At 61.2% G+C, this 12,480-nt stretch overlaps 1 protein-coding gene across 2 annotated transcripts; it reads right to left on the bottom strand.

Annotated features, from left to right (window-relative positions):
- Nucleotides 1–259: 259 nt before the first annotated feature.
- On the bottom strand, nt 260–10,867 carry PUS1 (pseudouridine synthase 1). 2 transcript variants are annotated; one of them, XM_021697294.1, is made up of 6 exons: nt 10,843–10,867; nt 10,005–10,236; nt 8,310–8,447; nt 4,310–4,412; nt 1,802–2,493; nt 260–510 (listed from the first exon to the last, which is right to left on the bottom strand). In XM_021697294.1, exons 2-6 carry the CDS (start codon nt 10,224–10,226, stop codon nt 481–483), a joined length of 1,185 nt encoding a protein of 394 aa, XP_021552969.1. In that variant the 5' UTR covers nt 10,227–10,236; nt 10,843–10,867; the 3' UTR covers nt 260–480. The 2 variants fall into 2 exon arrangements, with proteins under 2 accessions (XP_021552969.1, XP_021552970.1); XM_021697295.1 differs by lacking the exon at nt 10,843–10,867 and adding an exon at nt 10,615–10,730.
- Nucleotides 10,868–12,480: the final 1,613 nt, after the last annotated feature.

Here is a 12,480-nt window from a genome sequence, read left to right as displayed (position 1 = left end):
CCAGGAGCAAGGGCTACGCAGCCAAGCCACCAAGCCCGGTCCTGAGGGCCTGACGGCCAGTCCCGTAGGAGCCTCTTGTGCCCACCTGCTCTGGCCTCCGCCCGCCAACGCCCCTCTGTCCCTAACAGCACGCAGCACTCCCTCCCTCCCTCCCCTCCCTGGAGGCTACAAGCATAGCAAAGACCAAGTGAAGGTAAAAAACGGCGTGACTTTAGCAAAGTTTGTACTCATTTAGTAAGAAACCTTTAAAAAAATAGTGTCTTTACATGCTGAGGTGTATACGGTTAATGCATGAGCTGAGAACGGATTCGCAGCAGGTCCTCCCTGTGAGGAAACCCAACGTGACGCGGGTCTCAAGACCCTGAGGTTGCGTGGTGGCAGTGCGGCTCCCCCATGTCGGGAGGTCGGCCTGCGGCGGCGGCGGGGGCTCCCGGCACACGTTGAGCCAGCCTGAAGGCGCTCCAGCGGGTGGCCACCACCTCAGTCACTGTCTCCTGGGGGGCCAGGCACCTGCAGAACAAGAGCAAAGTGTGGGTGCTTCCCCCCCTGGGGGGGCTGTCCGCGGGGGGCTCAGCATCGGGGCCGCCCCCCCGGCCCGGCCGGTCATCAGGCACACGGGCAAGCACTTGGTCTCAGTCCGACTCCTGGCCCTCACACCAACAGCTCCAGAACCTGACCTGCTCAGGGAAAGCCAAGGCTGGGGACAAGGGGGTCGTCACGGGGCTCCGTCAGATCCCCTCAGGGGACACAAAACGGGGCTACTCCCAGCGGGACGAGTGCAGGCCCTCCCTCAGGTGTGAAGACAGCAGGAGGCGGGAGCCTGTCCCAGCAGGAGTCCAGCAGAGGGCACGTCTGGCTCCCAGCTCGAATCTGCACACACACTCCACCCGGCCTCACAGTGCCTGGGAGAACTCGGCACCATCAACACTCACAGACTAGAAGATTCCACATAAAATCCCGGAATGCCTGTGGCCGTGAGACGGGGCAGGAGTGCTCGCGCCTGCCGGGGTCCGATCCCCATCACCTCCCTGACGCCGCGGCCCCTCATCATCGCACCTGCACACCTGCTCTTCCACACCTGGCCCACCTGGCCGGCTTACCCTACCTGCGTGGGTGGGTTTACAACCCCAGGTGTGCGGGAAGGAGCATGCTTTTCTGGGCGCGAAGGCGACGGGAAGCGCTCTCCCAGCGCTCCAGGTGGGATTGCGCCTGTGGAGAGCTGCTGGGCCAGCAGAGAACCCAGGCTCAGGGACGTCTCCCACCCCAGGGAAAGACTCCAGCTGCAGACTACGGTTAGCTCCAGGGCCTCACACACGTGCCCTCCTCCTAACACGCTCCTGGCAGGGGCGAGCCGCCTGGAGCCGTGGCCCTAGCAGGAGGGCACATCAGACAGCAACCACCTGGAGCGGGCGCCAAGCACGCCACGTGCCTCTCAAGGGGCCCCATGTTCCAGAGCAGGTGTGACAATAGACACACGCTGAGGACCTCACAGTGTTCGTCCCCACACCTCCGTCCCACGGACGGGAAGGCAGACCCCCGAGCGCAGCCTCTGTCCGAGGTCACTAGGCACAGAGTGGGGAGCAAACACAAAGCAGCACCGTGGGGTCGCCAGCCACCTGTTCCAACGCCCTGGCCCTGCTCATCCGTGCTGTGTGACCCCGAGAGCCTGACGCACCTCTCTGCGCCTCAGCTTGCTCGTCTGCACAATGCACACAAGGATACCAGTGTAGAGTGGGTGAGAAGCTTGGCTGAGAGCCTGAAAGGCAGCCCCGGCCTCCAGCCCCACGGCCCCAGCGCCCACCTTGGTGCCTGGGCCGGCGGCCGCGTGGGCACTGGCGTTGAAGTCATGCACGGGCAGGGTGCTCAGCCACTGGGCCATGGACCGCTCGTGGCGCTCGGTGCTGATGATGGTGGGGTAGATGTGCTGCTCCTTGAACGCCGTGACCCCCGCCTCCTCCCGCGTCCAGTCCAGCGGCTCGTGCAGCCCGTCGTTGCCGAAGCGCTGGTTGTACTTCTCGAAGTGCACGCGCTCCAGGACCAGGCCAAGCCCCGGCGCCTTGGGCACGTCCACCTTCGCCTCCCCCCAGCTGCGCTCCAGCACGCTCTCGGGGGCGTAGCCCTTGACGATGGCCACCACCAGGCCGACCATCTTCCTGATCTGGTGCGTCATGAAGCTCTGCCCCTTCACCTTGATCACCGCGAACTCCATGCCCTCCCGCACGAAAGGCTCCTCGCAGAACATGTCCAGGATGTAGCGCCGAGCGCTGGCCTCGCGGGGCCCCTTCTGCGAGGTGAAGTTGTGGAAGCTGTGCGTGCCCTTGTAGCAGGCGAGGAGCCCGTTGACGCGCCGCAGCGTCTCCATGCTCAGCCGGTAGCTCTCGTCCTGCACGTCGTGGTCCTTGTGGGCGAAGGCAAACGTGGGCAGCATGTAGAAGTACGTCCTGGCGTCACACTTGTTCTTGGAGTTGAAGCCGCCCGTGACCCTCTTCAGTCCTTGGGGGGAGAGGAGGCAAGTGAGGACAACGCTTCCCTGCCAACGAGCACCTGGACCAGACGTGGGCCCGGCCTCCATGTGCCGAACCCGCACGCGCCTGACACTCAACGGCAGAGTTATGCGAACCAACTCATCAGAAACACCGGCGGTTTATTAAAACCTGGGGTTCACGGAGGGGCAGGGAAGCGTATGCTCAGGCCCTGCACAGCTCTCCACGGAATCCACTGCGGACCCAAAACCATGCCCTATGGGTTGTCCTACGCGAGGCCACCAGGCAGCAGCAGGGCTAAGAACAACAACAACTACTACAGACAACTTAGAAGTCCAGCGAGAGAAACACGATCACACACATTCCAAATCGTCTGTAGTCTGTGGACTACATGGAAGACCTTCTGGTGCAAACGCATCAAGGGGCCTTCAGGGGAGTTTACTCAAAGAGGAGTGTCCCGGGAGGGGACCCTCCCTGCAGGCAGAGAACGACCCCAGCAGAGCAAACAAAAGCCACGTCACGTGCGAACACTGACGTCCAGTAGCAGACAAAGTAATTACGAAGCGTTACCGACTTCACGGTAACAATCTCCGTTCACTTGCGCCAGATACCCGCGGCAGCTTTGTCCATGGCGGTGCAGAAGCCCAGTGCCCTCGGGGGCACATGGAGAAACCGCGAGCGGCACGCCCGCGTGACGGGGTCCACACCACACCAGCTCCGTGAAAGCAGCCAGACGTGTGACCTGATTCTGTTCAGTAAAGCGCTAAGAGCGTGAACTAACCTACGGCGACAGACGCAGATCAGTGGTGGCCCGTGAGGAGGGGGTGGGGCGGAGGGGCTCACGGTCCTACCCGGGATGGTTCCCCAGGCGTGGGTGCACATACGTGCGCACGTCAAAGCTGTGCACTTAAATACGGGCTTCGCTATACGTCAGTTACACCTCAAAAGATTTTTTCAATTGGCTGCTTAAAGGAAACACAACGCAGCATGGTTGGTACCACACGTGGTCGTACGATAGGCCCCCATCAGCTGCAAGGCCGGGGGGATGGAGGCGGGACGCTGCCGTCGTCTTCGAATGCTACAAAACGCGAGGTAAGAAAGACGCTCTAACAGAGACGGCCACCAAGGCCACCAAAGAGCCCGTCTGCAAAGACGGGGCGGCAGGGCACAGTTAAAGTCAAGGGGCGCGTGGGGCCGAGATCAAGGTCAGCTGGCCACACAGCCTGGCCTGCTACAGAGGGTCTGCCAATTCCTGCTTTAACCCCCCCAAGCAACCACTAAAAAAACCACATCCCGTTACACCTACAAGGCAACTGAGGTGATAATTAAATGGAATTATGAAAAACGTTCATTAATCCAAAATAATAAACAGAAGAAAAGAAGAGCACAGAAGAGACAAAAAGCAACAGACGGCGAGGTCTACGCCAACCAACCAACCCGAGAACACAGGAAACAACCGGCCCGTGCACGCCACTCAAAAGGAGAGAGTCAGATGGAATCGTTTTAACAAAGACTTAAAAATCCTGTTTGTCAGGCTTGTTATAAAAGGGAATCCTCAACTGTTTCAGCTTTACCGAATCGGGACTTTTGCGTCCAGTGTTTGGTTCAAACAAGGCGCTGCCATGAAGGGAGCTCCCAAGCGTGTGTCCAGCTCATCCCTTCCGGAGGAGGGGACAGCGACCTCTGAGCTGACTCACAACCTGTCCTACCAACCGCTCAGCAACCGCCCCGGCGTCCTGATTCTACACCAGACAAATCTGGTGAGGCTTCACATCCCTGCGAGACCAGCCACCACGCAGCACGCGGCCCTGCCCTGCTGCGCTTACCCAGTATCCGAATGTGAGGCGGAAGGTGGCTGTTGATCTTTTCTAAAATGTCGTCAATCAGCCACACCTTCAGGGACACGACCTGGCCAGCCGCGGACACACCCTGCAAAGGAAGCAGAAGGGTCAGGCACACCCTCCGTAAGACGGTCTCCTGGACCAAGGACCACGCCAACGCTGCACCGTTTCTTGTAAAGTTCTGCCTTTAGAAACGCATTTGAGGGGCTGGTGAGACCCGAGGATGGCACTCAGTCCGCCAAAGAGCCAGGCGAGCACAACCAGGGAAGGATCACCGATGGCCTCGGGGCCCTGCGAAACACACGTCACGCAGGTAGGAAACGAAGGCCCCCTCGGCCCGGACTCCGCACGACGTGGGGAAAAGAGCAAGCGATTTCCTTAGGAGAATGGGAGGCCGGGCAAGGAAGAGCGGTCGCCCCACCTCGCCCACGGTGTCGCCGCCCCCGCTCCAGCTGCCCGCTCACCCGCGCCCCTGACGCTCCACCTCGCGCTCCAGCACAAGCCCACGCCATCCACAGCCCCCATCTCGTCTCCCCTCGTCGTGCGGACAACGGGTGCGGCCCAGGGGCCTTCTGAGAGCCCACACTCGCCCAACTTCCAGGCCAGCGCCCGGCTGTAATCATCCTGGTTTGCCCCGAGCGACCACTGCCCATCTCTCCCCGGGCCGCGTTTACGAGCTCACCGTATCACAGCGCTTCGGCACCAGCGACAGGCCAGGCATCCACCAGGGGTCCTGGAACCTGTCCCCCACAAACCGGGGGGGACCACTGTGCCATCTAAGTCAGGACAGCAGTTAGCCTGTGGAACAGGGACGGGGGACGGCGTGGACAGCGAAGGGGAGCTGGTTACACAGGCAACTCCCAGCGGGGTGAGCACGCTTCCCCACCCTGACGCCGGGCCTTTGTCTAAAAGCCAGCTGTGTGGACGGTCAGCATGGCAGGACCGTGTGGGGACAAGGAAGTGGACAGGATGGCTCCTGGGGGGCGGGGTGCCGTCCTGGGCGCAGACGCGCAGGTGTGCGGCTCAGCACCACCCACATCACCGCACACGCATCATCGGAAGACGCTCCACAAACCCGTGCCAAGAAATGGACTGTAGCACACGTAACATCCCTGCCCAAAACTTTATCCGAATCCAGTCATGACAACAATCGGACAAATCCTGAGAACATTTGTCAAAACTACTGGCCTCGGGTGCCTGGGTGGCTCAGTCGTTAAGCGTCTGCCTTCGGCTCAGGTCGTGATCCCAGGGCCCTGGGATCGAGCCCCGCATCGGGCTCCCTGCTCGGCGGGGAGCCTGCTTTTCCCTCTCCCTCTGCTACTCCCCCTGCTTGTGTTCCCTCTCTCGCTGTGTCTCTCTCTGTCAAATAAATAAATAAAATCTTAAGGGGCGCCTGGGTGGCTCAGTCGTTAAGCGTCTGCCTTCGGCTTAGGTCATGATCCCAGGGTCCTGGGATCGAGCCCTGCATCAGGCTCCCTGCTCAGTGGGGAGCCTGCTTCTCCCTCTCCTCCCTGCTTGTGCTCTCTCTTGCTATCTCTGTCTCTCTCTCTCACATAAAAAAATCTAAAAATAAAAAATAAGAAAAAAAACTACTGGCCTCACCTGTCCAAAAACATCATGTAAGAACCAAAACAAAAAAAAAAGCGACAAGGAGACCATCTTAGATCAAAGGGAGCTCCAAGGACGGGAGCAGGCACGCAGGCCGACCGCGGCTCAGGCGCTGGGTCAGTAACAGACCGAGGCTTGTGGCAGCCGCACCCCGGCAGCGCTGAACCGCCCGAGGGGAACTCCCAGGGGCGCTGCCATCCCTGCACATTCAGGCCTGCGGCTTCCGGGGTGAATGAGGTCCGCAACGGACTCTCAAACGGTTTAAGGGGAAGAAAAGGTGTAAAGAGGAAACAAATGTGGCAAAACGGTATCACTGCTGAATCGAGGGGAGGGCTGGTCCGGCGTCCACCGTGATACTCCCCACACATCTGCAGGACTGACATTTTTCCCAGTAAAAAACTGGGGAGATGGGGATGCCTGGCTGGCTCAGTTGGTGAAGCGTGCAACTCTTGATTTCAGGGTTGTGGGTTCAAGCCCCATGCTGGGTGTGGAGATTACTTTAAAAAGCAAAATTAAAAAAAAAAAAAAAAAAAAGAACGGAGATGAATAACACCGCTGTTTTTGTATTAATCGTGTGTGTAAATGAAAACATTCTGGATGTGCTGCTGGGGCGGGAGAGATGGCTAAAGGGCCTGGGTCCTTTCTGGGGAGATGAAAGTGTTCCCAGACCAGCTGCAGGGACGGCCGCACAACTCTGCGAACATACTAGAATCCCCTGACTCACACACACTGGGCAGGCAAACTGTAAGGAGTAAACTGTTATCTCAATAAAGCTGCTTTTATGGGGCGCCTGGGTGGCTCAGTCGGTTAAGCGACTGCCTTCGGCTCAGGTCATGATCCTGGAGTCCCGGGATCGAGTCCCGCGTCGGGCTCCCTGCTCGGCGGGGAGTCTGCTTCTCCCTGACCCTCCCCCCTCTCATGTGCTCTCTCTCTCTCTCTCATTCTGTCTCAAATAAACAAATAAAATCTTTAAAAAAAAATAAAAATAAAAAATAAAGCTGCTTTTTAAAGAATCTAATAAAAACTAAGAAGATGCAATCATTTCCTCATCCACGGGGCTGGATGCACAAGTGGAGAGATGAGCTGGGATGTTAGGTCGGAAGTTTCGGGTTTCTTCAGGTTCCCCAAACCATAAGAGGGAAACACATCTGAACAGGACAATCTCCAACAACACTGGGCTAAGCACCTCGCTCTGAAACGCTCTCTCCGTTAGTTATCTGCTTGCCTTCTGCCTTGAAAACTAGCAGAAAACTGTCACTGGGCCAATTAAAAAGAAAAGGGAAACTAAAGGAACCACAGGACCCGCGCCTGAGCCGTGGGAAACGTTCCCGCGTCACCTACGAGACGCGAACCCACAGTCCCGCGTCTGTTCTCCGCTATTTGTACGACGCACCAGTTCTGTGGTCCCCACCTGGCGCGTGAACCCAGGGGATCTGGTACCTGTGGACCTGGGCGTTGTTTGGCTGCTCAGGACGCTGACCAGCCCGTGTCTGTGTCACATCCCCAGGGACCTCAGGCGGCCACAGAAGCATCCCGGGGTCAGGGCTGCAGAGCGGGGGCAAAAGGCATGCGGTGCACTCTGCGTTTCATACCTACCGGAGAAGAGCCTGAGGTCTGTGCCTCTGCCCTACCCGCCTGCCCAGCTCCCCTCCACTCTCCTCGGGGAGCTGCTGCCCATGCCAGACCGACACCCAGGAACATGACAGGGCAAGACTGAGCCCAGAACACATGTGTGAGGCAGTGAGTAAGTGTGCTGAGACCCAATCTGGGGACCGAGTGGACAGCACGGGGCCACAGCCACTGGGGCTCCCTGGTCCACGAGCCGCGGCCAGTGTGGTTGTGACGCACCATGAGCGTGGAGTACGTAGCGGACTGCCAAGCCGGGACATGCACACACGTGCGCGCGCACACACAACGGGAACTGCGTTCCCCCTATTACACTGTGACAAAAGACTGTTCTCAAACTAAGCTGAAACAGATGACTCACACCAGGGTCACCTCTTTCCTTTCCCCTCTTGGAAAAGGGGACATTCAATCCTCTGTGTACTGGCAAGCCTGAGCTGCGTGGATATCGTGACCACCGTGCGGCCACCTACAGGGACCACGCAGGAGAACGCACGGACACGAAATCTGGCCCGCAGCGAGCACCCAGGTCCAGCCACACCTGGACTGGAAATGCTTGAGAACTTCCTGGTGACACGAGGCGACGGCTTTCTTCCCATTTTGGCCAGTTTGGTCTGTGCATCTGTCACTCACAGCCAAGAGTCTTGACGAATAAAGACGCTGATGTGTGGCGTGAAGGATGTACAGACCAGGAGCTTCAGGTGCTGCTCGAACCTGTGGGGCGGGGGGGGGGGGGGGCAGAGATGGCGCCTACCTTATCTGTCCGGGCGCACCGTTGGAAGGACATCTTCTTCATATCTTCGCCGTGATTTTCAGGAATACAACCCGACTGGACCAGGGCAGACACCAAGTCATCTTCGATGGTCTTGAATTGTGAGGACCCAACATTCCTCTAAAGGAACGGATAGAAAACCAGTTTTCTTCACTTAGTCGCTGCCCACAGATGGGAACCCTGGGCCCGAGCTGCTCCCCGCAGGGCGCCTGGGTCCTGGGCCCACATCTGCGGCCCTGGGAATACACCGCAGCTCTTCCCCGTCCCGTGGCAAGTGGGACGGTTACCTGAGAGTACCCAGTCTCTAGAAACACCCCACCCGGGGCAGCCAGGTCAAACAGCCCACAGAGGGCATCACCCGACAGTTTCCTCCCACCTGGTCAGGTCTGAAACCAGCGCCCCTCTGGCCAGAGACCCATCTGTCGGCAGCAGCGGGCTGCAGAGGGACACCCCCCTTATCACACGGGGAGGCAGACCCCTTGACTCAAAGCAGGAAACCCACCCCAGGATGCCAGGGCTGGATTCGGTATCCCTTCAGCTCATGGGACCAGCCCGTACGACACCCACTGCTTCTAGAACCTCCTAACGCTATCCTCTCAGGGTGCCCTGAGCACAACCCAGGGCCTGCAGGACCCCGCACATCAATGAGGTCACGGGACCCCCTCTGGCGCTTCTCAGAGAAAACCCCCACAGCAGGGACACGAGGGCGGATGAGCATCTGCCAAGATCACCACAGGGGAAGCTCTTCCCAAGGTCTACCCTACGGTCCCCACTGCAAGCATCAGGCCATAAATAAATGCTGCTCAAACACCCCCACGCAGGGGCAGGGCTGCGGCAGCGGGGAAGGCGGCCGAGTGCCAGGCTCCCAAAGCGTCCTCCCATCAGCACGGTGAGCCCGTCACTCTCCAACCCACTTCCCTAACGGGGAAACTGAGGCACACAGAAGCCGTCGAGACACAGCCAAGTTCTCAAGGCGGCGCCTAAAGCAAAAATGCACCTCCTCAAAATCTCACAAAAGCCTTCCGTGGCCCACACAGAGCAACAGCGCTGGTCCGTCCCTTCCTGAGGAGTCAGCCGCGCCCTTGGCACAGTCGACCCCACACCGCGACATCAGTTTCCCCCGTGTGACCTACTCTCCTCCTTAAAACGAGACCCGAAGAACCCCAGTTCTCCCGCTGCTCCCGGTGAGAATCACTGCACCCCTCGGTGAGCGCCCCGGCCAGGCGCTCCGGGCTCCGCACTCAAGTCCTTCCTCTGAGACGAGCTTCAGCACGCTCACAGAACACAGCACCGGCGACTCGGAGCCCGTAGGGGCCCGACAGTCTCCATCTGCGCCCGGCTCTCGGGAATTCCCAGCTCCAGCGCAGGGCAGACGCCGGCGGCGGGCCCCTCCCCGCCCCTCGGCCTCCGGGGGAGAGAGCACAGGGAGCCTGTCCCCGGCTGCTGCGGCCCCAGGCTGGTCAGCGGCGGGGGGGCTCCGGCGCCGCACCTCCCGCGGCCGAGGCAGGGCTCGGGGCGGCGTGGGCTCCAGCGCAAACCCTGCCCCGGCGCACGCACCGCGACGCTGAACACGGCTGAAGAGCGAGGCCCCGAGTCCTGAGCCGGCCCACCTGGACAGCTGCCGCCCGGAGAAGGGAGCCGGCGGGGAGCGGGCGCCCCGGCCCGGCGGGCCCTCACCTGCATGCCGTGGTAGCCCTTCCCGGAGTAGGCCATGAGCAGCACGATCTTCCGCTTGGGCAGCTTCCTGTGCGGCTCCCCGTCCGGGCTGCTCTTGAGCTTCTTGGCCTGCTGCTCGGCGTCCTCCCAGACCCGGGCCCCGCCCGGCCAGCCGCTCCGGGCCTTGCGGTCCTGCTCCCGCGCCGCGCCCACGGGGGCGGGGGCCTGCACGTTCCCGGCCATGGGGGGCGAGCTGCAAGGACACGGACCGAGTGAGCGCCGCGGCTGGGGCGCGCGGCCTGGACGGCGGGGGCCCGGGCGACGCGCCGCGTTACCAGAACAGACGCCGTCCCAGGCGCGGGCTCCACGCTCCGCAGGCTCTCCGCAGGGCCCCGGCCGCCGCCCGCAGGCTGGAGGCCGCCATGCGCGGCGGGGAGCGGGCTGCTGGCGGCTGGGGAGGCACGGGCCCGGCCCCCTCCCCCGGGGCGCCCTCGCGGCCGGCGGCCACCTCCCCAGCGGCCCCTGCCCCTCCTGGCCCCCCCGCCCCGCCCGGCTTCCCCTCGGGAGTCCGGGAGGTTCCGGCCACTCTCGCCGGAACTGGAGGGACGCGCTCCCACCCGGCCCCACTCACGGCGCCACGGACTGAGCCGGAGCCGGACCACGTGGGCGAAGGCGGAAGTGGAACGCGCGCCCGACGGCGGCCGGGCGAGGACAAAAGTCCCGCGGGGCGGGGCTCGGAACCTGGGGCGGGGCGCGGGGCGCGGGGCGGGGCTTAGGGCCTGGGACGGGACGCGGCTCCCGGGAGCGAGCAGGTGCGCGCAGGTGCTCCGCACACCGAGCGCCGCGGGCGCGGCCTTACCGGGGCGAGCACACCAGCGCCTCCCCAGACTCCGCGTCTCCCAGATCCGTGGTGGCCAGGCGTCTGCTCACGCGACACTCTTGGACGGCGCGGTCGCCGGGAAAACCTTGCGGGAGGGCTTGGGAGGCGGCAGGAAGCGCCCGCGCGGGGACGGACCAGGAGCGCAAAGACAAAACTCTGCCTCGGAAGCTCACGTTCTCGTGCGGGGACGCCCAGGGACCAAACCAAGCAGAAAAATACATAGGGCATCACAAAGTACTAAACGCCATGTACAGAGGGAACCGAAGTACTGGTGCGCCCACGATGTGAGTCTTCCCGCACTGGAAGAAACCAGACGCAAAGGGCCAGGAGTGTAGGGTCTCATTCATATGCAATGTCCACAACAGGCAGGCCCAGACACAGAAAGTGGGTTGGTTGATGGTTGCTGGCAAGGGTCTCCGCAGACCACACCATACTCCTCTGAGCTCAAAAGTGAGGATGGGTTGAGGAGATCATGCAGGTGGGAGGGGACAGCTCACCTGTGCTGAACGACCCCCAGGACAGCCCTCCCCTCTGCAGGAGGGTAGAGCGCAGCCCCCATGTGCCAGGGCTGACAAAAGGGCATGGTCACGGGTGACCTGGGGAGCTCCAGGAGCTCAGCAGCTTTAGGAAGCATTGAGCCATCTCCACAGAGAGCACCGATCTTCACACAGGGCGCCACCACCCTCTTCCGGGAGATTCCCTCTGTGGGGAATTCTCCCTCCAGGCCCTAGCAGCTCTGAGGGCATGGGCCCCACCCTGGTACAGGGAGATGGACATGGGACCCCAGGCTGAGGGCATCCACAGGAGTCGAGGACCTGGACAAACCCAGCCAGGGAGCCGGGGAGGCTCGATGCTGAGGCTTCAGGCTATGCCACTGAGAACAGAGGCTCTCCCTCTCCGCCACACGGGAGCCAAGGGTTCCTTGGTGCTGGAACAGAGACCCAGACCAGGTAAAGGGCTGTCAGGGGCAAGCCCAAGACCCTGGGCTGTGCCACGTGCAGCCCCTTGCTGGGGAGCCCCCAGCCAGGCCACATCAGGCAGAAAGGATGGAGGCACGTGTCCCTGCAGGAGCCTGCCCCAGGATCCTGGTAGGAGTGAAACGGGCAGGAAGGTAAGCACTGTGCTAGGTTAGAACTGCCCACTGTCAGGGGATAGAGGCTCCCTGTGACCTGTCGTGTGGGGAGCAGACCACCACTCCTGCTCCCTCCTTAGACCCCGCCAGCTACAGTGGCCAGCCTGAGCCTGGTCCTCCTGGCCAAGGGCCCCTGTAGGCCTGGGCACCTGTGAACATGCCTGGAATGTGCTGGGGAATCGGAGGTCCTCGGACAGAAAGGCGGGAGCCAGCCCTTCCTGCATTTGCCACACCCCAGGCCCAGCCCTCCTGGGCCCACCGCTTACCACCAAGTTCCTGCACAGGTACCTTTCTAGCAGTTTCAGCCGTAATTGCCCAAACCTGGAAGCACCAAGGCGTCCTTCAGTTGGTGACTGGATAAATAAAGTGACCCATCCCATGCAAACAATACAGTATTATTCAAAGCCAGAAGGAAATGAGCTACGCCAAGACACGGAAAACCTCAGATGCATCTTAAGTGAAAGAAGCCAGTCTGAAAAGGCTAC

Source organism: Neomonachus schauinslandi, chromosome 14, assembly GCF_002201575.2.
Source record: "Neomonachus schauinslandi chromosome 14, ASM220157v2, whole genome shotgun sequence".
Taxonomy (NCBI): domain Eukaryota; kingdom Metazoa; phylum Chordata; class Mammalia; order Carnivora; family Phocidae; genus Neomonachus; species Neomonachus schauinslandi.
The sequence above is the reverse complement of the archived record's forward strand: the minus strand, read 5'-3'. Positions and strand labels throughout refer to the sequence as shown.